Raw genomic sequence first — 22969 nt, forward strand, 5'->3', positions numbered from 1 at the left:
TGAGGGACAACATATAATTTGACAATGGATGCTGACTCTGCCAGATCTTGGCCAAAGGAAGGAATTATGAACTAAAATAAAATGTTGAGTCCTCCAGACAACCGAACAGGTATACATGGTGGCAGGCATCTATAGTCTCAGCTACTCGGGAGGTGTAGCTACTTGAGGTGGTCAAGCCTCCCGAGTAGCCGAGCCCAGGAGCTCAAGGCTATAGTGAGCTATGACTGTGCCACTGCACTCCAGCCTAGGCGACAGAGCAAGATGCTGTTTCTAAGAATTAAAAAAATAAGAATAATATAAATATATATATATATTTTTGGTTTGGGGCCGGGGCTAGGTTTGAACCTGCCAAACCTATATGGGACCAGCGCCCTACTCCTTGAGCCACAGGCGCCACCCCAAATATTTTAACATTTTAAAAATAATAAATAAAAATTCTGTTATCTCCATAGTTTAAAATACACTGGACTCAGGAAAACCAGCATTGCAATCACTTAATCCATGTGTTTGGGGTTTCTCAGAGCCATTAGGTCCTAGGGGCTTAGGCAGTGGCAGAGTGTGAGGTGTCTCTGTCAATCCCTATCCACACAGGGTGCTGACTGGTATGGCTGTGATCCAGTCTCCTGGCCCCTGGGGGTTAGGCTGCTGTTTCCATGCTCTGTGCTCTGTGCTCTGGCTGTATTTGTGCCACAGGCTGAGGCCTGCTGTTGCATCCTGCTGTCATATCCTGCTGTCAGGTTAGCATTGTCAATACCCCAGGGTGCTGCCCCTTTCCCTGTCTGTCACAGGAGAATCCCCTCCTCACCAAGAGCATCCTCTTCAGATGCAGCCTCTGAAATCTCTTTTCCCCCCAAAATCCAAAGCCTGAATTCCTAGCTGCCCCCAAAACCTAGTTCCTCTTTACTTCAGGGAAGAAATGGCTTCCTCGCCAAACCCTCCCAAAAGATGAGTGCAAAATGCCTGGACTATAACACCTGGTGCTGTAGGAGGGAGAGGGCTGAAACACACCTCCCTCCTAAAGCAACCCAACGTTAATAGCACACCACACACAGGTGGCTGCCAGTGCCTTCCCTGTGTTTCCTGGGCACCAGCTCTAAGTGAATTCATGAAGTTCTCATGAGTTGCTGCTGAGGTAAGTTCTGTAATATGTTCAGTTTGCAGTCAGCACACTAAGGCAGAGAGGTTAAGTCACTTGTCCCACGTCATGAAGTAGATCAACCTGGATTCAAACTGCACACAGATCCCAAGTCGACATCCTGCCCTGACATGTGCTGCCTCTTCACAAGCTCCAAGGATGAGGAACAGATGTGCACAGGGCTAGTGGCCACTTTGTAGGGCCTGTTTAAGGTTGGCAGCAATGCCCACCCACTGTGGCAGGAAGGCCGCTTGCGGCCTGAAGACCATGTGGAAGGGGGAGTCAGGCAGGGTGAAGTTAGCTAGGTAGACGGTGTTCCCGCCTGCCAGGTAGGCAGCCCAGATCCCAAAGGTGCCCACGGTGATGATGCTATGGTTACACTGCATGAGCAGTGCAAAGTCTTTGACTGGTGAGCCTTGAAGGCCATTGCCTGCAAACACCACATCCCCCAGGGAGCTATTGATGCTCTCCCGGCACCACGCCATGTCATCACTGGTGACCACAAAGACCGGGGTGCGGTAGCGGGCCCGGAACCAGTCCATGGCCTGCCGCAGGTAGCCCTGGTCAGCCAGCACACCCTTCCACACCTGTGGCATGACACGGACATAGTCCCCCCGGCGTACGTGGACCCCCACGAAGGTCGCCTGCCAGGCCCACTTGGTCTGCAGGGCCCGGAGGAATGTCTGGGCCTCCTCACGCACATGGTCATGCAGAGTGAACTCCTGGAGGATCTCATGGCGCAGGTGGTGGTAGAAGGTCCAGGAGCAGGGGTAGCCTGTGAGGCGCACGTAGTCGCCCCCTATGTGGCGGTACCGCTCCTCCATCCAGTCATTCAGGTGGTAGTTCTGCCATGAGATGCTGCGGGCCGTGGCTCCATGCAGCACAGGGAGGGTGATTCTGAAGATGGGGGCCAGCGTGCTGTGCATCCGGGGCAGGATAAAGGCGGGCCTCCCATTCATCTTGGCCAGGGCATACAGTGTGGCGTACTGGCCCATCTGGTTCCCCAGGCGGCCCTTGGAGTTAATGGTGAACAGCCCCTCCTGGGCAGGGTGTGCAGGGACCAGGACCACGCCGGCCGAGTATGCCCAGGGCACAGGCACTAGAGCCAAGCGCTGGTGGCAGTGGAAGATGACAGACACCATGAAGATGACAAAGAGGAAGTAGACAGTGGAGAGAGGAGGGCAGGTGGCCCAGAATCCCTTGATGGCTGCAGGAATGAAAGAGAGGCTACAGTTAGTAGGGGTGGCTGGGGGGATATGAGTGTCTTCACTCACCCCCACAAATCCATTCACTCACTCGCTCAATCCAACCAAATTTGCCTCGTGAATGCCACAGTGGCAACCCAGACCCTGGGATTTTTCCGCCTGGGTCTGAGTCTCAGCTCCCCTTCTTTTTTCTTTTGCAGTTTTTGGCCGGGGCTGGGTTTGAACCCGCCACCTCCGGCATTGGGGCCAGCGCCTTACTCCTTTGAGCCACAGGCACCGCCCTCAGCTCCACTTCTTAATAGTGCTGTGTGACTTTAGTCAAGTTACTAAATCTCTCTGAATATTAGTTTCCTCACTGTTTAAGTGGCAGTGATTAGGTGGAACCATCTTAAAGTGCCAAAATTCAATCATATTTGGCCTATATTTGCACCCATTTCAATGTTTCAGCCTAACATAACTACCTCCTGAGCTTGCATGAATTAAATGTGATAATTCTCTAATGTTCTTTGAATAATGTCTAGCGCACAGGAATCGCTCTTTAAGTGCTGTAAGAGAAATACTTCCAGAATGCCTCCGACATGCCAGGCATACACCAGAGGCAGGAAGCCAGAGGAGAACGAACCAGAGAAGTGGGCACCTTGTGGAGGTGACAGGCACAGACCCAGAGGCCAGGTGCTGGCTGGGCAGCCTTGGGCATGTTACTTAACTCCTTGTTTCCTCTTCTGAAAATGAAGTTAGCACAGTGCCTGCACTGTTAAGTGCTGGGCGTTTCCCGTCACTATTAGTGGGCGAGGCAGATTCAGGCTGACTACAGACTCTGGACTCTCTTTCTCTTGAATCTGGGTGGAACCGTGATGGCCTGAACAATCAAATACAGAGAAAATGACTCTGTGCTTGTTTCCGGCCCCAGGACTTAAGGGACTGGCAGTTCCCACTTCCTGCTTGGGAACATTCTTTCTTCACTAATGCATCAAACTGTATAGTTTTAGCTTTTGCATATAAGTCTGTGATGAGCCCATTTTGGAGGGCCAAACACTTTATTGAGATATAATTCATAAACAACACTATTCGCCCACTAAACATATGCAGTTTAATGGCTTTTCATATATTCACAGAGCTGTGCAATCATCATTCCAGAAAGAAATCTTATACTCTTTACCCATTTTCCCTGCAGTCTTCCCAGCCAATGTATCTTCTATCTCTATGGATTTACCTATTCTGGATTCCCTTTCCCTTTCCTTCCTTTCTTTTTTTTTGAGACAGAGTCTCATTACGTCACCCTTGGTAGAGTGTGGTGGCATCACAGCTCAAGCAACCCCAAACTCTTGGACTTAAGCGATTCCCTTGCCTCAGCCTCCCAAGTAGCTGGGACTACAGGCACCCACCACAACATCTGGCTACTTTTTTTTGTTTTTTTGCAGTTTTTGGCTGTGGCCAGGTTTGAACCCGCCACCTCCGGTATATGGGGCTGGGGCCCTACTCCTTTGAGCCACAGGTGCCGCCCACACCTGGCTATTATTTTGTTGCAGTTGTCATTGTGACGACCAGCTGGCCCAGGTTGGATTCGAACTGCCAGCCTCGGTGCATGTGGCCGGCGCAGTAACCACTGTGCTATGAGCGCTGAGCCTCTTTGTTTTTTTTTTTGAGACAGAGTCTCACTCGGTCGCCCTGGGTAGGGTGCCATGGTGACATCATAGCTCATGGCAACCTCAAACTCTTGGGCTCAAGGGATGCTTCTGCCTCAGCCTCCTGAGTAGCTAGGACTACAGGTGCCTGACACTGTAGGTACTTGGCTACAGTAGGCACCTAGCTGGTATGTCTGGCTAGTTTTTTTTTTTCCTTCTACTTTTAGTAGAGACAGGGTCTTGCTGTTTCTCAGGCTGGTCGAGAACTCTTGAACACAAGCAATCCACCCACCACAGCCTCCCAGAGTGCTAGGATTACAGGCATGAGCCACCATGCCCAGCCCATTCTGAACATTTCTTTCTTTTTTTTTTTTCTTAAGACAAAGTCTCAAGCTATTGCCCTGGATAGAGTGCTGTGGCATCACAGCTCACAGCAACCTCAGACTCTTGGGCTTAAGTGATTCTCTTGTCTCAGCCTCCCGAGGAGCTGGGACTACAGGCATCTGCCACAACGTCTGGCTACTTTTTTTGTTGTTTAGCAGGACCAGGCTGGGTTTTAACCTGCCATCCCTGGTGTATGTGGCCGGCGCTGTGCCGACTGAGCTACGAACACTGCTTGGATATTTTGTATAAATGGAATCAACCAGTATGTGGCCTTCTATGTCTGGTGCCTTTCCCTAAGTATGATGTTTTCAAGGTCCACCTGTATAGCAGCATGTATCAGAGCTTTGTTCCTTTTTACAGCCGAATGATACTCTATTGTCTGGACAGACCACATTTGGTTTATCTCTTCATCAGCTGATGGCACTTGGGCCATTTCCACGTTTTAGTTACAGTAAATAGTGCTGTGATAAACAGGCACATGCAGGGTCCTGCACAGACACATGCTTTCATTCTCTTGGGCATTCCCCCTAGGAGTGGAGTTGCCAGGTCACAGGGTAATTCTGCATTTAATTATTTTAAGAACTTCCAGGCTATTTTCCAAAGCAGCTGCCCCACTTTCTATTCCTGCCAGCAGTGCACCAGGGTCCCTATTCCTTAATATCCCCACCACTGCTCACCATTTCCTGTCTTTTTTTTTGCCTAGGCTGGAGCACTGTGGTGGCCAAGCAGAGGTAACTCACTGTGCAGCTACACCTCCGCTGGGCTGACTGTGACCGTCAAGGGCCACCCCCTGCCCCCCATCCTCATAACAGGATGGATGGTCCTTTCTTTGGGGGTTGCTTCCTTTTGAGTCAGCCTCTCCCCCAGCACTCACATGGGCTCACAGAAAGTCTTTTGCTCACCAGTCTCCACCATACCTGATCTGCTTTCTCTTCTCCTGGGTCCACTCCTCTGACCAACATCCTCTGGTTTCCTTGTACCCCCTCCTGGCTACAACTCAGTCATCATCCCCTGCACCCCTGCCCTTGCTGAAGCACTGGACTACACAGACCCACCCGCCAACTTTCTGGCTTTTGCTTCACACCCTCCCTACTCCCATCCCTCTCTCTTCGTCCTGGGCCTCTGCAGGCCACTTCAGTTCTTGTCCTCCTATATTCCAGAGCTCCTCACTTGATTAATGTGACCTTTTCAGGAAATCTGAACACTTTGGAAACCTCCTTGAATGTCCCACCTAGGTCCCCAGCGAGGTTAGGCGGCTCTTACCACATGGGACTAAGTGTGACATCAAACTCCCCCAACTAAAGCTAAGGAGAAATGCCTTCTTCACTACTTTAATTTCCAAAAAGCAAATGAAATCTACTTGAGCCCTTCTTTTCATTTAGCTGGTGAAAATTCTGTCCCAATCAACAAACAGGTCTGCCTACCCAACCCAAGTCCTGCCAGGTGGAGGAAAAGCCACATTCTTCAGCCCAGACAGATCCCAGGGCAAGTCACACAGCTAGGGTGGGCAAGCAGGAACAGGAACCTGGGTCACTGGGAAGAAGCCATCTCAGGACAAAGGTGCTCGCCACTTGGGTCAGCCTTCATGGGGTAGTCCCATGAGGCCGCAAGCTCAGACAAGTCCCCACACTTGATTTAATGCCCTGTTCTCACCACCTTAAAAAAAATTTTTTTTTTTGGGCGGTGCCTGTGGCTCAGTGAGTAGGGTGCCGGCCCCATATGCCGAGGGTGGTGGGTTCAAACCCAGCCCCGGCCAAACTGCAACCAAAAAATAGCCGGGTGTTGTGGCGGGCGCCTGTAGTCCCAGCTGCTTGGGAGGCTGAGGCAAGAGAATCGCCTAAGCCCAAGAGTTAGAGGTTGCTGTGAGCCGTGTGACGCCACGGCACTCTACCGGAGGGCGGTACAGTGAGACTCTGTCTCTACAAAAAAAAAAAAACTTTTTTTTTCTTTGAGACGAGAGTCTCAAGTTGTTGCCTAGGTAGAGTGCTGTGGCATCATAGCTCACAGCAACCTCCACCTTGGGCTCAAGCAATCCTCTTGCCTCAGTTTTTCTATTTTTTAGTAGAGATGAGTCTCACTTTTGCTCAGGCTGGTCTCGAACTCATGGCTCAAGCAATCTACCGCCTTGGCCTCCCAGAATGCTAGGATTATAAGTGTGAGTCACTGTGCCTGGCCTATCAGTTCTTTTTTTTTTTTTTTTTTTTTTTTGGTACAGACAGAGTCTCACTTTATTGCCCTCGGTAGAGCTGCTGACACAGCTTACAGCAACCTCCAAGTCCTGGGCTTAGGCAATTCTCTTGTGTCACCCTCCCAAGTAGCTGGGATTACAGGTGCCCGCCACAACGCCTCACTATTTTTTTTTTTGCAGTTTTTTTTTTTGGCTGGGGCTGGGTTTGAACCCACCACCTCCGGCATATGGGGCTGGCACCCTACTCCTTTGAGCCACAGGTGCCACCCTGGGGCTAGGTTTGAACCTGCCATCCTTGTTGTATATGGGGCCAGGTGCCCTACATACTGAGCACAGGCGCCACTCAAGTTCTTTTTTTTCTGAGAAAGAGTCTCACTTTGTTGCCCTTGGTAAAGTGCTGTGGCATCACAGCTCACAGCAACCTTAAACTCTTGGGCTGAAGTGATTCTCTTGCCTCAACCTCCCAAGTAGCTGGGACTACAGGTGCCTGCCACAACGCCCTGCTATTTTTAGAGGTGAGGTCTCACTGTGGCTCAGGCTGATTCCGAATCTGTGAGCTCAGGCAATCCACCCACCTTGGCCTCCTAGAGTGTTAGGATTACAGGCGTAAGCCACCTCGTCCAGCCTCACCTTAAAATTCTTTTTTCTTTTCTTTTTTTTTTTTTTTTTGAGAGTGCTGTTAAGTCACAGCTCACAGCAACCTCCAGCTCTTGGGCTTAAGCGATTCTCTTGCCTCAGCCTCCCAAGTTGCTGGGACGGCAGGTGCCCACCACAATGCCCGGCTGTTTTTATTTTTATTTTTTTTTTGTAGGCCACTTTATGGCCCTTGGTAGAGTGCCATGGCATCACACAGCTCACAGCAACCTCCAACTCCTGGGCTTAAGTGATTCCCTTGCCTCAGCCTCCCGAGTAGCTGGGACTACAGGCGCCCCCACAATGCCCAGCTATTTTTTGGTTGCAGTTCAGCCGGGGTCGGGTTTGAACCCGCCACCCTCGGTATATGGGGCCGGCGCCTTACCGACTGAGCCACAGGCGCTGCCCCTGTTTTTTTTTTTTTTTTGTAGAGACAGAGTCTCACTGTACCGCCCTCGGTAGAGTGCCGTGGCGTCACACGGCTCACAGCAACCTCTAACTCTTGGGCTTACGCGATTCTCTTGCCTCAGCCTCCCGAGCAGCTGGGACTACAGGCGCCCGCCACAACGCCCGGCTATTTTTCGGTTGCAGTTTGGCCGGGGCTGGGTTTGAACCCGCCACCCTCAGCATATGGGGCCGGCGCCTTACTCACTGAGCCATAGGCGCCGCCCTTTTTTTTTTTTTTTTAATTGGTTGCAGTTGTCATTGTTATTTTAGCTGGCCCAGGCCAGGTTTGAACACCCCAGCCTCGGTGTACGTGGCCAGCGGCAGTAACCACTGTGGTACAGGCGCTGAGCCTTAAAATTCTTAATAAATTCTGAACAAGGGTCGCTGTGTTTGCATTTTGCTCTGGGCTTTGCGTATCAACTGCAGGCGCTGTCTTCCATTTCCTGGGGTCTAAGGAGCTCCCTCTTGTGGTTGTTCATCAGGCTGGACAACCAAAAAGACAGAAAATGTGGATGGAAGCTGACAGGACTATGCTGCCGCTGCAGGCCAGGCCTGGGTCTCAGGGCTTACTATTCTGGTATTTAAAGAATACCGATTCTTTATTGGCCTTTTTCCTGTAGGTGGGTGGCAAACACCAACCTGAATTCAATTCGTTTGGGGACAACACCTGGCCTGAAGGGTCATGTGACTATTTGTAGGTGTCTCTTCTCTTAGTGTGAACCCCATGTACTTTGCTGAGACACAATATCATGTTTGAGGATGTGGCACAGTCCCCACGGTACCAGATAGTGTAGGTCTACATATCTGGCAAATGTGCAAAAATGCAGAAGGTTCAAAAAAAAAAAAAAAAAACATAGCTGGCCCAGACTGCCAGATAAGGGACTACTCGCAGGTCGAGGCTCATTTCCTCCTCATGACCCTTCCCCCAAGGAGGAAGGTACATTTTTTAATCCCATTTAACAGATGAGGAAACTAAGGCACAGAGAGGTTAAGAAGATTGTTTTAGGGCGGCGCCTGTGGCTCAAGGAGTAGGGCGCCGGTCCCATATGCCGGAGGTGGCGGGTTCAAACCCAGCCCTGGCCAAAAAACCACAAAAAAAAAAAAAAAAAAAAAAAAAAAGAAGATTGTTTTAGCCTGTAATCCTAGCACTTTGGGAGGCCAAGGCAGGAGGATCACTTGAGCTCAGGAGTTTGAGACAAGCCTGAGCAAGAGCAAGACCCCATCTCTAAAAAAATAAACAACAAAAAATAAAATAAAAACTTGCTTTAGGTCACACAGCTAGGAAGGAGAAGGAGCCTAGACTCGAACCCAGGCAATGTGGCTGGGGAGTCTGCGCTGTCAGTTACTATCCTGGCTCTTTAAAGCATGTCTCAGGGAAGAGCAGTCCCCTGCCAGCCCTCACTCTCTGCCCAGTTACCCAATGGATCTGACCTGCCCTGCCTCATGGGGTCGCTGTTCTTTCTGGGTCACTGAGGCAGGAATAAAAGGTCTATGGAAGCCCAGAGCTGTGGGTTGAAATGTACTATGCTGAGCCCCCCTCTGAGCTGTGCCTCTGCCCTCCCTGTACTTCCAGCTCTTGAGCAACTTCCCCTCACATAAAAAAATAAGAATAATAAAGTCTCCTTCCCAGCTTGGAGAACTGCTGTTGCTGTTCTATCCCCCTCTCCCTTCCCATCCCCTAAGGCACCCTCAGGGATGCTAATCCTCAATCCAGGCTCAGGTTATTAAGAACTGTGTGAGGGGGGCAGCGCCTGTAGCTCAGTGGGTAGGGTGCTGACCCCATATACTGAGGGTGGTGGGTTCAAACCCAGCCCTGGCCAAACTGCAACAAAAGCTCAGGTGAGTTAGGACCAGCAGGTGAGTTAGGGCCTGAATCTTCCAGTTCTCTACCCTGTGACTTATACACCCCTAGCCTTGCATCCAACATGCCTCCTTTGATATTGGGGTCCCTGGGCTCCCAATTCCTTTCTCGTGCAGCTAACTCCTTACAGCTTTTGGAATCTCTCCCTTCTTTCATTCTGACATTCCTGTCCCTGCAGGTTGGGCCCCTCTAACGTGGCACCTAAGAGTCGCCTGGAACCAGAATAGCACATGGCTTTGGCTACTCCCTCCCCTCCTCCCAGGGTAGGCAGGCACAAACCGCTATGGGGATCAGCCCTACACTCTGCCACATTAAATGTCGGGGGCACTCACAGCCACACAGCAGTAAAGGCTATGCCCCCACCTCCCAAGACCCTTGATGTCCTCAGCAGAAAGTGACAGAAAACATTTTTTCTAGTCAAACCCATTCCGATATGGAAGAGTTGGCAACAACAGCAACATCTGCATGAAAATTTCCCGATGAAAGCACTGAGGCCTTAGGGTGGTGCCCATGGCTCAGTGGGTAGGGCGCAGGCCCCATATACCGAGGGTGGTGGGTTCGAACCTGGACCCCAGCCAAACTGCAACAAAAAAATAGCCAGGTGTTGTGGTGGGTGCCTGTAGTCCCAGCTACTTGGGAGGCTGAGGCAAGAGAATCGCTTAAACCCAGGAGTTGGAGGTTGCTGTGAGCTGTGACACCACAGCACTCTACTGAGGGTGATAAAGTGAGACTGTCTCAAAGAAAAAGAAAGAAAAAAAGAAAGCACTAGGCCAGACACCAGTGCTGGGGAAGCTACCTTTGAGCCCTGCCCCCCTCACCCCCTGAGGCGCCAACTTTTTCTGTCCACTAGATTTGTTGAGGCCCAAGGTGATCTCAGCTCCTTCTGTGCCCTCCCCACCATCTTAGAAAGTGGCTGAGATTTTTGGGTTTCTCAAGGCAGATCTGATCAAAGGTGTGGATTTTTAGGGATGAAAACAACTGACCTTAACGCCCAGTTAACCCACAGATGATGGTAGGTTTGAGAGGGGAGGAGGAGGGGCTGGCTTGGTGTCACGCAGCTAGAAGCAGGAGACCCACCTCAGCACAAGCGGACCTGACCCACCACCTGCAGTGTCAGCTCCTCCCTGGATCTCCACCACCACACGGCAGAGCTGAGCCAGTGGGGTAGGGTCAGGTAGGAGTGGAGCAGGACCCCAGACCCAGGACCCACATGTTGCAGCCGTTTCCTCCTACCTGCTTTGAGCCTCCTAGGCCAGTCTGTTCCAGTCTGTTGGGCTGCAGGACTGCTGGGGGCGACAGCTCTGCCATCCAACACAGTCTCGGGTGGCCTGGCTGGCAGGGGTCCCTGTGGGGAGAGCAGGGATTGGGGCCGGGGGTGGGGGCGGGGGTGGTGTTGGATTCTGCGGGCTCTGAGCTCCCGCCCAGAACCCCCACTAGCCTGAGGCCTGAGAGCAGCCACTCGCCACTCCCTCCTGAGAGCCCACCACGGGCTGCCCTCCCAGCTCCTGTGGGAAGAGGAGCCTGCAGGGAATCGACTGCTGGACCAGGACGCTGTCTTCTTGGGTGCAGGTTTGGCCAACATCAGGGACCTAAGGGCTCAGGATCGGGGTTGGGGGGTGCTGCCAAGATGCGGGAAAAGGAAGCCTGGGTCTCAGATGGACCCTAGGCAAACAGCCTATCCATGGGTCTACTGGGAGACAGCTAGACTGTGCTCAAGAGGGTGGGGGTGGGTTCTCTGAGGGATAGGGGCTGGGGATCGGATGTCTGGGTCTTATAGGCAGGGGCCGCCTTCTGGATCCCCCAGGACCATGAGGGAACTCACAGCCTGATTCCCCAAGGTGCTAAGGGCCAGAAGGTGGTACCCCCAAACTATCCTGCTAGAGATCAGTGGGACATGGGGAGCCAGGTCCTTAGGGAGGTTGGAGAAGAGGCGCTAGGCAAACACCCAGCATACGAGTAAGCGCAAAATGGCGCCAGGCTCCTTGGGAGGGACAGAGGGGCATGCCCCTCATCTGGAGCAGGGGAGGCAGAGTCTGCATGTGGCAACAGCAGTGGGCACACAGGGGGCTGTGAAATCAGGCTGGGGGTGGGTGTGACCCATCCCCTAACCCCCAGGGAGCTCTACAGACTCCCAGCCCAGTGCAGGCCTGGGTGCAGATTTGGAGCAGGGGCCTGGGCAGGGATGCCCAGAAGGCTCCAAGGTTCCCAGTCCAGAGTGAGCTCCTCACAAGAGGCTGCCAGCTCTGAAAGAGGTGTGTGGGGGGGGCGGGGGGGGAGCATTTCAGAGCTGAGTCCTTCCTAGCTCTTGCTATCCCTGGTATCTGGAGTTTGGCCCCCTTGGGCACCTTGGCATCTGGCACCAGCCCTGTCCCTTCCTCCTGCTCTCTCCTCCTTCATTACCCACCACCCCCAGCATCTGTTCCCCCATCTGCTCTGGGGACCTTTGAATGGGTGGAGAATGTGGGGACTCTGATCCTCAGGCCCTGAGGCCTAGAATGGCAGGAGGGGGCTGAAATGACCCAAAAGTCCCTGATATCTGACTTGAGGTCCCCATATCCAAGTCCTAAAGGGAACCCCAGCATCTGCTTTCCCAACACCACAGGGATTCTGCTATCCTGCTCCCCAGCCACCCCTGCCTTTCCTAAGCTCAACCCTCCCGGCTTTGCACTCAGGGTGGGAAAGGGTTAAGAGTAGAGTGTTGAGGGTAGATGGGTGGCAGGGAGGCTGAGGTTGGAGGTTGTTTGGTGATAATCCCCCTCCGTGCCCAGGGTGTGGAAAACAAGGTTAGGGCTCCATGTGGGAAAGGGCCTCCTCCGCCTCTCTGATCCTGGTGGGCTAGGGTCTCAGCCTCTGCTTCTGATCCACCGCCGGCTCTCCCGTCCTCCCCCACCCTCCTCAGGGCCTGTGGGGGGGCTGCTGTTCTCAGGCCCTCCTGGGTGTCTCTGGGCTCACTTGCCTGCCTGTCCTAACCCCCAGACCCTGTGAGCTTTGGTCCCCTACTACCTGGGTCCCTGACCCCTTTCTGTTTCAGCTCCTGGCCTCTGCTGTGTTTGCCCCACTGTCTGTCAGGTTCCCTCTCTGGACTTGAACTTACCCTAGGCCTGAGCTCATCTCCCTCCTGGCTTTGCTGTCTCTGCCTCTTGTCTCTTCCTCCATTGCTTCACCACTGAGTCTTCATCCATCCCTCAGTCCCCCTAGGCCTGGCTAAGGCCTATTCTCTGTTTCGTCCCTCTCTAGATGTGCGCATCTGTTGGGCTTCTGCAAGACTTCTTGCCCACCCCCTCGCCTCTCCCCCAGGGACCCCGGCCCCTTCCACTTCCACACTGACGGATAACTCTGGGGTGTTAAGCTATGGATTAGTTCAGGCAAAATTCTCAATTTTGCTTGCGTTCTTTCCCCTTTGGGTTATGTAAACAGTAATTCTCCCCAGATGGAACTATTTTCCTCGCTTCCAAGCAGCCCGGAGGGGGCTTGGGCAGGGCTGGGTGGAATGCTAGCTCCACAGGGAGCGTGATGGAGGCTGACGGCTGCTGAGGTCCCCAGCCCCTGCTGAGGACACCTCCTCTCCTCTCCTCTCCAGGTGCTTGCCCTGCTGTGACCATGTCTGTGACTTTTGCTCTCTTGCTCCTCCTGAGCCAGGCCACGGCTGACCCATGCTATGATTCAGGGGGCCACCCTCGCTTCTGCCTCCCACCAGTGACCCAGCTGGCCAGCGTGGTAGCCTCCTGCCCTCAGGCCTGCGCCTTATCCCCAGGGAACAGCCCCAGCCCTGGAGGCACCTGCAATGGCAGCCTGACCCTGGCCCTGGGTGGCCCCTTCCTCCTGACATCTGTCAGCCTGCGCTTCTGTACTCCAGGACCCCCAGCCCTAGTCCTGTCTGCCGCCTGGGCTGCTGGGGGTCCCTGGAGGCTACTGTGGCGAAGATCTGCCTGGCCTGGAGTCTTGGGGGGCCCTGAAAGGGTGACCTTCCACTCCATGCCAGGCCCTAAGGCCAGTATGGCAGCCAGCCACCTTCGAGTGGAGTTTGGAGGCCCAGCAGAGCTAGCAGCAGCTGGGCTGAGAGGCCGCTGCCAGTGCCACGGACACGCAGCCCACTGCGCCGCCCGTGCCCGGCCCCCACGCTGCCGCTGCCGCCATCACACCACTGGCCCAGGCTGCGAGAGCTGCCGCCCATCCCATCGTGACTGGCCATGGCGGCCTGCCACACCTAGGCACCCCCATCCTTGCCTGCGTGAGTCCTTGGCCTCTCCCTAGCCTGCTCTCTCCACCCTCCCACACCACTGCAACTCTCTCATCCCTACAAGGGCAGGATGCTCCCTTCCCTCCCCAGAACTACATGGTCCTTGCCTCTCCCCACTCTGTTGCAGGTGAGGTCCTCTCGGTACACCCTCCGCATAGCCTCCCACCTGTACTCCCTGCCTGCCCACATCTCAGCCGTATATGGGCCTGCCTGCCCATCGGGGGCTCCAATCTCCCCTCAATATTCCCTGGCCTGTGTCAGTAGTAATGATGATGTAACTGACATTTCCTAAGCACCCAGCCCAGGGTCTTGCTGGTTATAGGTGCTCAGGTAATTTATTGAACAGTTGCAAGGGAACAGAGCAGCTGGACATTTCCTGACCCCTCACACCAACCACCCACGGAAAGTATTTAGTCATTAAACACATATTTATCAATCAGCTACTATGGTCATCAGGCCCATTCTACGGATAAGAATGAGGCTAAAGTTGGGAAGCCCGCTGCACAATAACTCATGGCAGGGCCAGAATCTGAGCTTGGGAAGCTGAGTTCTGGGTTCTTAGCTTGTCCCTGCCAACCTCTTGTTGGGTGCTGTCACATCGGGTGCTTCAGAGCAGACAGGAGAGCAGCAGACAAGAAGGAGAAGAGACTCAGTAGGCAGCTAGACTACCTGAACTCAGATACCACCTCCTCTGCTTCAGCTGTGTGACTTTGGGCAAGTTACTGAAACTCTCTGTGCCTTGGTTTCCTCCCCCTATCCTGTATAGGCTGTAGTGAAAATTCATTGAGTTTATATACATCAAGTTCTTAAAATAAAGCCTGATGCAGCACCTCACATGAAGGAAGGGCTCCCTGCCAATGTCATGATATTCTTGGGAGGTAAGACCTAAGAGGAAGTGTCATTTGCTCTAAGTCTCCCTGCCATCATGGGACTGGACTTGGGGAGCCAGGCCTTTGTAGATGCTATCCAGCTTAACAAGTACCTCCAGGCAGGTCCTGCTCAATAGTCTCACCCCTCTACTGCACTTCCAGACTAGCACTTCCTGGGGCCTCCCCACTTCCCTCCAGCAGCCCCTACTCAGGGGCAATGTCAGCTCCTCCCACCCTCCCACCTCTAGCCTGTGACCCTTGGTAAAGGGACTGAGTGTGTCAAAAAGTAACTCTACTCTATCAGTGGGCACAAAGATAGACACAGACACACACACCTTCATGCATGCACACTAGTTCCCTGGCCTTCCCTCTCCACGTCCTGCATTCCTCTTTCTTCGCACGTAAAGAACATCCTGGACTAACTTATAGACTGTATTACTGCCCTTACCTCCTTACTTTGGGCTCATCCCCATTTAGGACTTCCCCAGAGGCTACCACTGTCTAGGCTTTTTTTGTCCCCCCTACTAACTCAGGGTCATCACTCAGTCAGCCTGTTTCCACCAGCCAAATCTGAAGATCCTTCTCCTGTAGGGAAGACAGGGAGGGGAGACTCACCTGGCCCCAGGGTGGGGTGGGTTTCATCCGGGGCCTGGCCAGGCTATCCTTCTGGGGATCACCACACATCCCCAGGCTGCACTGGGCACTGCTCTCCAAACCTGGGTAGGAGACTGACGGTGCTGTGGTGGAAAAAGGTGGGGAGTGATGAATTTTTGTGGCTGGGCTTTCTAGACATGGTGGTCTGCATCATCCCTCCCCTATCTGAGCTTTTCAGAGGGAAAGCAAGGTGAAGTGGGTGACCCTTGGGTACGAAGATTCCAAAGACTAACTCTACCCACTGATAATCTCAATAGCACTACCAGTTCCTTTTTTTCTTTTTCTTTTTTTGAGACAGAGTCTCAAGTTGTTGCCCTGGCTAGAGTGCTGTAGTGTTGTAGCTCACAGCAACCTCCAACTGTTAGACTCAAGCGAGCCTCTTGCCTCAGTTTTTCTATTTTTTTTTTTTGGTAGAGACAGGGGTGTCACTCTTGCTTAGGCTGGTCTCCAACTCATGAGCTCAAGCAATCCACCCACATCGGCCTCCCAGAGTGCTAGGATTACAGGCGTGAGCCACCGCACCCAGCAGCACTGTCAGATCTAATGCCCACAAAAATCCTGGGAGAGAAGAGTCAAGATCCCCGCTAGACAGGGAGAAAAAGGCTCAGAAAGAAAGTCACGTTCCCAAGAACACACAGCTGTCTCAGATTCCTGATCACCCCATGACTCCTTTGGGGTCTCTGGAACCTGCCAATCCAGGCCTCTAAAACCTCTTAGAGTCAAAAATCCCTTAAATCCAGGTCTCTTCTAAGAGTGGCTCACAATCCCTCCAAGCCCCCTCCACCTGATAAGAGTACCTCACGCTGAGATGCTTGCAAGAAATACATATCCTGGCTCCAGCAGAAGCCCTGGGGGCTCAAGCCCTGGAATCTGTGTTGTTTTGCTAAAAAAAAAAAAAAAAAAAAAAAATTTCCTGGTAATTCTGATGAGTAGTAAGGTACAGCTTCTGAGAGGTGGGGAGAGAAGATTTCTTGAACTCAGGAGTCTGAGAACAGCCTGAACAAGAGACCCTGTCTCTAAAAATAGCTGGGTGGTGGTGTGGGTGCCTGTCATCCCAAATACTTGGGAGGCTGAGGCAAGAAGATCACTTGAGCCCAAGAGTTAGAGGTTGCTGTGAGCTATGACACCATGGTACTCTACCCAGGGCAACAAAGTGAGATCCTGTCTCAAAGAAAAAAGAAAAGGAGGGAGACAGAGAGAGAGAGAAGGAGAGGAAGGAAGGAGAAACCTGATAAATGCTCCCAGGAAAATGCTAAATAATCCTCATATAAGTTACTTGAGAATTACTAGAACAGTGGTTCTCAACCTTCCTAATGCTGCGGCCCTAATGTCGCGACCCACAGGTTGAGAACCTCTGTACTAGAGTGTGTTTGTGAAGAGCACAGACCCTGGGACCAGAAGTCCTGGGTTAAAATCTGACCTCTGGTGGGTCGGCGCCTATAGCTCAAGCGGCTAAGGTGCTGGCCACATACACCAGAGCTGGTGGGTTCGAATCCAGCCTGGGCCTGCCACACAACAATGACAACGACAACCAAAAAATAGCCAGGCGTTGTGGTGGGCACCTGTAGTCCTAGCTACTTGGGAGGCTGAGGCAAGAGAATCGCTTAAGCCCAGGAGTTGGAGGTTGCTGTGAGCTGTGACGCCATGGCACTCTACCCAGGGTGACAGCTTGAGGCTCTGTCTCAAAAAAAAAAAAGTCTGACCCCTAGTTGCACTACCTTGAGCAGGTGACTTCACCTCTCTGTGCCTTAGTTTACCCCATCTGTAAAGTAGGGATGATGAGAGTCCCAAACTCACAGAGCCACTGTGAAGGTGAAATGTCTCAAGCACCTGGCATGTGGAAGCACAAAACAGCTCTGGGCCAGACTCTGGGTTGAGCACTTTATATCTACTCTATTTCATTTAAGCCTCCTGAAGTAAACACTACACATACATGCCATTTTACAGTCAAATGAACTGAGCTACAGAAAGGAGAAATCACCTGCTGAAGGAACATAGAATGGTAGATGTGGGGGTCTGGCTCCACAGCCCATGCCCTACTCTTATTTAGGCACCCACAGTTTCAGAGAGACCTTTAGGAACTCACAAGTCCTATTGGGCTTATCCAGCTCCAGTATCCATTGACTTGGGAGCTAGATAAGCTTCATTCCAGATGAAAACAAAGATGTTCTGGGACCCAAGCTTACCCAAGAAGTCCCAGGCAGTTTCTTTCACGTTAAATTCTCCCTTTATTTCCTTTCATGAGGGCAGGGCAGTGGGGAGAAATTTGGGGACTGGGGAATAGAAAGCCTGGTCCTGACGTGCCCCGCCCATCTTGCTCCTAGCCTGCTCTTGCAACCAGCACTCTCGACGCTGCCGGTTCAACTCTGAGTTGTTCCGGCTGTCAGGTGGCCGGAGCGGGGGTGTTTGTGAGCGGTGCCGCCACCACACAGCTGGGCGGCACTGTCACTACTGCCAGCCAGGGTTCTGGAGGGATCCCACCCAGTCTATCACCAGCCGCAAGGCCTGCAGGGGTGAGTGTGGCCTAACACTTGGCCTAGGGATGAAGGAGGGACTCTAGACAAGTCCCTTGGCCTAGAGTCTGAGGGAGGTGGGGCTGGGGACCTGGATGCCTGGGTTTCAGGGAGGATTGGGCTGGGGAAGTGGATTCCTGGGTCTGAGGGAGGATGGGATGGGGACTTGGACTCTTAGCTTTGAGGGAAGAGGGTCTGGGGTTTATACACCCTGGATCTGAGAAAGAGGGGGTGGGGGCCTGGACCCCAGGGTCTGAGTGAGGAGGGGCTGTGGGCCCAGTCTCCTGGGCCTGAGAGGGGAGTTGGCTGCAGAATTGGGAGGGAGCATCTGGGACCCAGGCACCCTGTGCCCTAGCTCCTCTCCTCATGCAGCCTGCCAGTGCCACCCTATTGGGGCAACAGGAGGCAACTGCAACCAGACCAGTGGGCAGTGCTCCTGCAAGTTAGGGGTCACAGGTCTGACATGCAACCGCTGTGGTCCTGGCTACCAGCAGAGCCGCTCCCCCCGTATGCCCTGCCAGCGTGAGTCCTCAGGGGCAGGGTCTTAAGTCCTGAGGGCGGTGGGAAGGAGACATCCCAGGGAACAAGGGCTGTGAGGACTGGGGCCCAGGGAGATGGGACCCAGAGGCTGAAGACAGCAACTGAAATTCCAGACTTCTCAGTCTTGGGTAGAAGGGCTGGGGGCCTGTAATCCTAGAAGGAGGCAAAGTATTCTTGCACTTTTGGGTTTTAAGGGTCTTAACACTTAGGGTCTGGATGCCTGGATTCCTGGTGGTGGGGGTGACTAAGAGTTAAAATTTCTTCTTTGGTCTCACAGGAATTCCAGAGGTAACAACCACTCTTGCTACTACCCCTGGTGCTTACAGTTCAGGTAAGACAGGCTGGCAGCAAGAGGGATCAGGGGTGGGTTTGCTGTGTCATCAATCACATTGAATGGGATGCAAGGGTCACCCAGGGAGCCCAGTCTCAAGGGTTTGGGCACCCCAGATGGCCATCAACATGGATGCAGACATAGGTGGGGCAGTATGCTGTGGTCCAGGCCTCAGGAGCCCACTGCAGACAGCCTGACCCTCCCCAGATCCTCAGTGTCAAAACTACTGCAATATCTCGGACACCAGGGTACATATGAGCCTTCGGACTTACTGCCAGCAGGACTATGGTGAGTGCTTGGGGAGAAAAACAGCCAGAGGCTGCACAAATGATCTGGTGACTGCCTCCAGGTCTCTGGCCTCCAATTTTCTCATGTTAAATGGGAAAGAGTGTTGAATTCTAAATGCACTTCCTGATTGGAAGACAAATAGGGGAAGGACAGTGCAGAGGAGGCATTCACTACCTTCCATTATCTGCTCTTCCCCCATATTCTTGGACCTGTAGAGTTTCATTGCCTCCTTCAGCATGACATCTCTGAGGGATGGGAGGAGAGAGAGGGACTGGTTGAATGAAAGGGGCCCTTGCCCTGTCTTGCCCTTCCTGGACCCTTTCTGCCACCCTTCTTGGTCCCAGATTATTTGAGTCTTGGCCCCATGCCCCCACAAAGACTTGCCCCACAATTTCTAACTTGTCGGTCCACACCTGCCCAATGACTCTGGGGCCTATGACCTCATGTAACTTGACTCTCTGAGACATTCAGATGTCAGCTGAGCCCACAAATCTAGACAAGCCCCAGATACTTCTTTCAATATGTAAGTCCCCAGACTCTTTCTCAGGATGGTCATCTGGCCACTAGTGTACTAGGCCTTTGAAGGTAGAGTTTCCCTCCCATCTTCCACAGTGATCTGCCCTGCAGACTCAGTGTGCTGGCCAGAGTCCAGCCCCTAAATCTACCTGACCTCACCTCCTCAGAAAGTACATTTTTCTGGCTCAGCAACTGTAGCTCAGCAGGTAGGGCACCAGCCACATACACTGGAGCTGGCGGGTTTGAACCCAGCCCAGGCCTGCCAAACAGTAATGACAACTACAACTAAAAAATAGCTGGGCATTGTGGCAGGCGCCTGTAGTTCCAGCTACTTGGGAGGTTGAGGCAAGAGAATTGCTTAAGCCCAAGAGTTTGAGGTTGCTGTGAGCTGTGCACCACAGCACTCTACCCAGGGTGATATAGTGAGACTCCCTCTCAAAAAAAAAAAAAAAAGTACATTTTTCTGAATCAATACTAGTACGACCTCAACCCTCAGGTTCCAGGGACCAATTTCTACCTTCTGCTCTCTCCCCCAATTCATCCCTGAGCACCTCCCTTGAAAATAACTCTTAAGGGTTCCACTACTGACACGTTCTGACCCAGATGTATTAGAGACCCTGGACCTGCTTCTTTTGCCTTACTCCCACCCCTTTACCATAATTCCTCTATCTGTTGGTCCTAATACCACCAACAAATCCCAGGCTCCTTGGCTCCTCTCCCTATGTAGACCTTGCACCTCCGGAGGACAACGCATAGCCTTGCCTTTCCCAATCACAATCCTGGAACTCCACCTCACAAACTAAACCCGCCCTCCTAATCGTCCACCTCACCTAAACAGTGTCTGCCCCAGCAGGCCCCACCCCTCACGACTTAGATGCAAATCCTCAAAGATTCAAGATATCTCTCCTCCTTGACGCGATCCCCAATCCCAGGAGGCCACCTACAGGTTCTGGGCCCTTCCTCACCAAGAATGACCCCAGATTCCCGGTAGGCTCCCGACAGCCTAGGCCTTACATCTCCCCTCCCCGCAGTTCTCCGGGCGCATGTGCTGGCGTCCAAGGCGGGAGGCCAGGCGTGGCGGCAGCTGGCTGTGCGTGTGCTGGCCGTGTACAAGCAGCCGGCACGGCCTGTGCGCCGCGGCGACCAGGACGCCTGGGTGCCCCACGTCGACCTGGCCTGTGGCTGCCTGCGCCTGCAGCCGGGTACCGACTACCTGCTGCTGGGGAGCGCTATCCGCAGCCCAGACCCGGCGCGCCTCATTCTCAACCGCCACGGCCTTGCGCTGCCCTGGAGGCCGCGCTGGGACCGGCCGTTGCGGCAGCTGCAACAGAAGGAGCGTGCTGGAGGCTGCTACGACCTGAGGCCTCAGACACCAAGGCCAAGACCGGAGCTGGGGTCTGCCTTGAACGCCCACAAAGGAACTTGAAAGTGGCGGTGAGAGTAGCCTTCCACCTCCACAGAGCGTTGGTGGAGAGCCAATCAGACATCGCCGAGCCCCTGGCGTCACTGTACATGCGCCAACATCGCACAGGCGTGAGGGCCTTTTTACAAAAGGTGGCAAACTGAGAGTGGGACTTTTCATCTGCAGTCCTTCATTTGCCCTGTGGCCTATTCCCCGCCTCTGATCTACTCCCACAATAAAGTCTCAACTCTTGAGGAATTTCAGCTACAGACCCCTGATCGATGCTGGAACCCTCTCTAGGGACAAACGGAGGCGGCATTGAGTAAATATGCGGCGCCTGAAGTCATGACTACAACCCCGTGACAAAGTGGCCGAGCCAATGAGAGGCCCTATGACATCACTGGGTGCTGGTCAGATTTGTGTTGTCTGAGAATAAGACAAATGCCAGTGCAAGGGACATGCCTGGAAAAGGCAGGAAATCCAATGAAGGAAGGAATAGCAGTAACATATTTCCAGAAATTTCCAGACTTAGGAACTATTGGTTCCTGATGAGCCTCAGGATGGTCTCTGAGAAAGTAATAAAGGGACTTTGAGTGATTATCTGAAAAGCGCTCTGTAGGTTTACCTGGTCTTGAAGCACAGTGTAAACTCATTCCTGAGAAAATAGCCAATTGGGAGCCACAGAGTTGAATGACATCACTTAGTGCTAAGCAGACTTGTACCTCTGTTCAACAGCAGGGTACCTATAGGCCAGAGGAGTGGGGCTGAAAAGGCAGGAAGCTTTACATACTACGTATGGTACAGAAAGTTGTCACAACTCAGGACCGTCCTTGTCATCCTGACCTCTGCCCTTATATTCACAGCCAACACAATTTCAAATTGGGGTGATATTTTCAAGAGAGTCACGGAAGGGTTACATTAAAGAAGTCTTAGAAAAGGGATGTGATTTAAGGTCCTTTTGGACCTGAAGACCAACCCTGTTCTTACCCTGAGAGAAAACTGATGCTCTCAGCCAATGAGGAATCAGGGTGGGGCATTATGTCACAGGATGCTGAGCAGAGAGAAAGGTACCATCCAGCAAACATTCTGGGTTTGCTCTTGGTAAGACTGAATAAGAAACGGCATTACATCCAGAGGGTGAGCATTTGATCCTCTAGCCAACAATAAAATCTTGTATCTGGAGGAATTTGCCTTTAGCCTCCAACTGAGCCCAGGCCTGGGCTGGATTCGAACTTGCCAGCTTTGGTGTATGTGGCTGGCACCTTAGCCACTTAAGCTACAGGCGCTGAGCCCTTTTTATTTTTTTTTTTTTCAGTTTTTGCCTGGTTCTGAGTTTGAACCTGCCACCTCTGGCATATGGGGCTGGCGCCCTACTCCTTTGAGCCACAGACACTATCTGGTGCTGAGCCTTTTAAGTCTTTTTTTTTTTTTGAGGCAGAGTCTCAAGCTGTCGCTCTGGATAGAGTATTGTAGCATCACAGCTCACAGCAACCTCAAGCTCTTGGGATGAAGCGATTCTCCTGCCTCAGGCTCCCAAGTAGCTGGGACTACAGGCACCTGCCACAACACCTGGCTATTTTCTGGTTGTAGTCATCATTGTTGCTTGGCAGGCCCAGGCTGGATTTGAACCCGCTAGTTGCTATGTATGTGGCTTGTGCCCTAGCCGCTGAGCTACAGGTGCCGAGCCATTGAAAGCAATTCAATTTGGCCTTCATTCTCCCCTTGTTCCACTTTCATTTCCAAGCCATCAGTAAATCCCATCTACTCATACAAAATGTGTCCATAATAGAACCATTTCCCTCATCTCCATTGTTACCAACTTAGTCCAAGTCACCATCGCTGCTTGCCTAGATTATTGCAATTGTCTTCACACTGGTCTCTCCACCGTTTAGAGTCTTCTTGACACAGAAGCCAAGATAGTCACTTTAAAACCTATGTCAGATCATGTTACTACTATGCTCAAAACTCTGGAATGGCTTCCATCTCTCTCAGAATAAATTCCTAAAAGGTCCTTCATGATCTACCCACACAAAGTCACTGACTACATCTCCTATAGCTCTTTCTCATGAACGCCACTGCAGCTACCCTAACCACCCCTTCCTTTAAAAGCCCAAGCACACTCTGCCCCAGGGTCTTTG

The 22969-nt window shown here is 52.6% G+C and overlaps 1 protein-coding gene across 3 annotated transcripts in view; it reads right to left on the minus strand.

Annotated features, from left to right (window-relative positions):
* Positions 1-411: 411 nt before the first annotated feature.
* The window catches only part of LOC128596757 (galactoside 2-alpha-L-fucosyltransferase SEC1-like), a 36380-nt gene continuing 13822 nt past the window's right edge, over positions 412-22969 (minus strand). For 2 of the 3 annotated variants that reach the window (XM_053606449.1, XM_053606450.1), the window contains exons 3-5: positions 15203-15324; positions 10712-10823; positions 412-2342 (exon numbers count right to left, since the gene is read on the minus strand). In XM_053606449.1, the coding sequence (XP_053462424.1) occupies positions 1318-2342; positions 10712-10823; positions 15203-15324 (1259 nt within the window). In that variant the 3' untranslated portion in view covers positions 412-1317. Of the gene's footprint in view, positions 2343-10711; positions 10824-15202; positions 15325-20443; positions 21067-22969 lie in introns of those variants that run through there. The other variant, XM_053606448.1, reaches the window with a different exon arrangement.

The sequence above is a fragment of the Nycticebus coucang genome, chromosome 10 (assembly GCF_027406575.1).
Source record: "Nycticebus coucang isolate mNycCou1 chromosome 10, mNycCou1.pri, whole genome shotgun sequence".
Taxonomy (NCBI): Eukaryota; Metazoa; Chordata; class Mammalia; order Primates; family Lorisidae; genus Nycticebus; species Nycticebus coucang.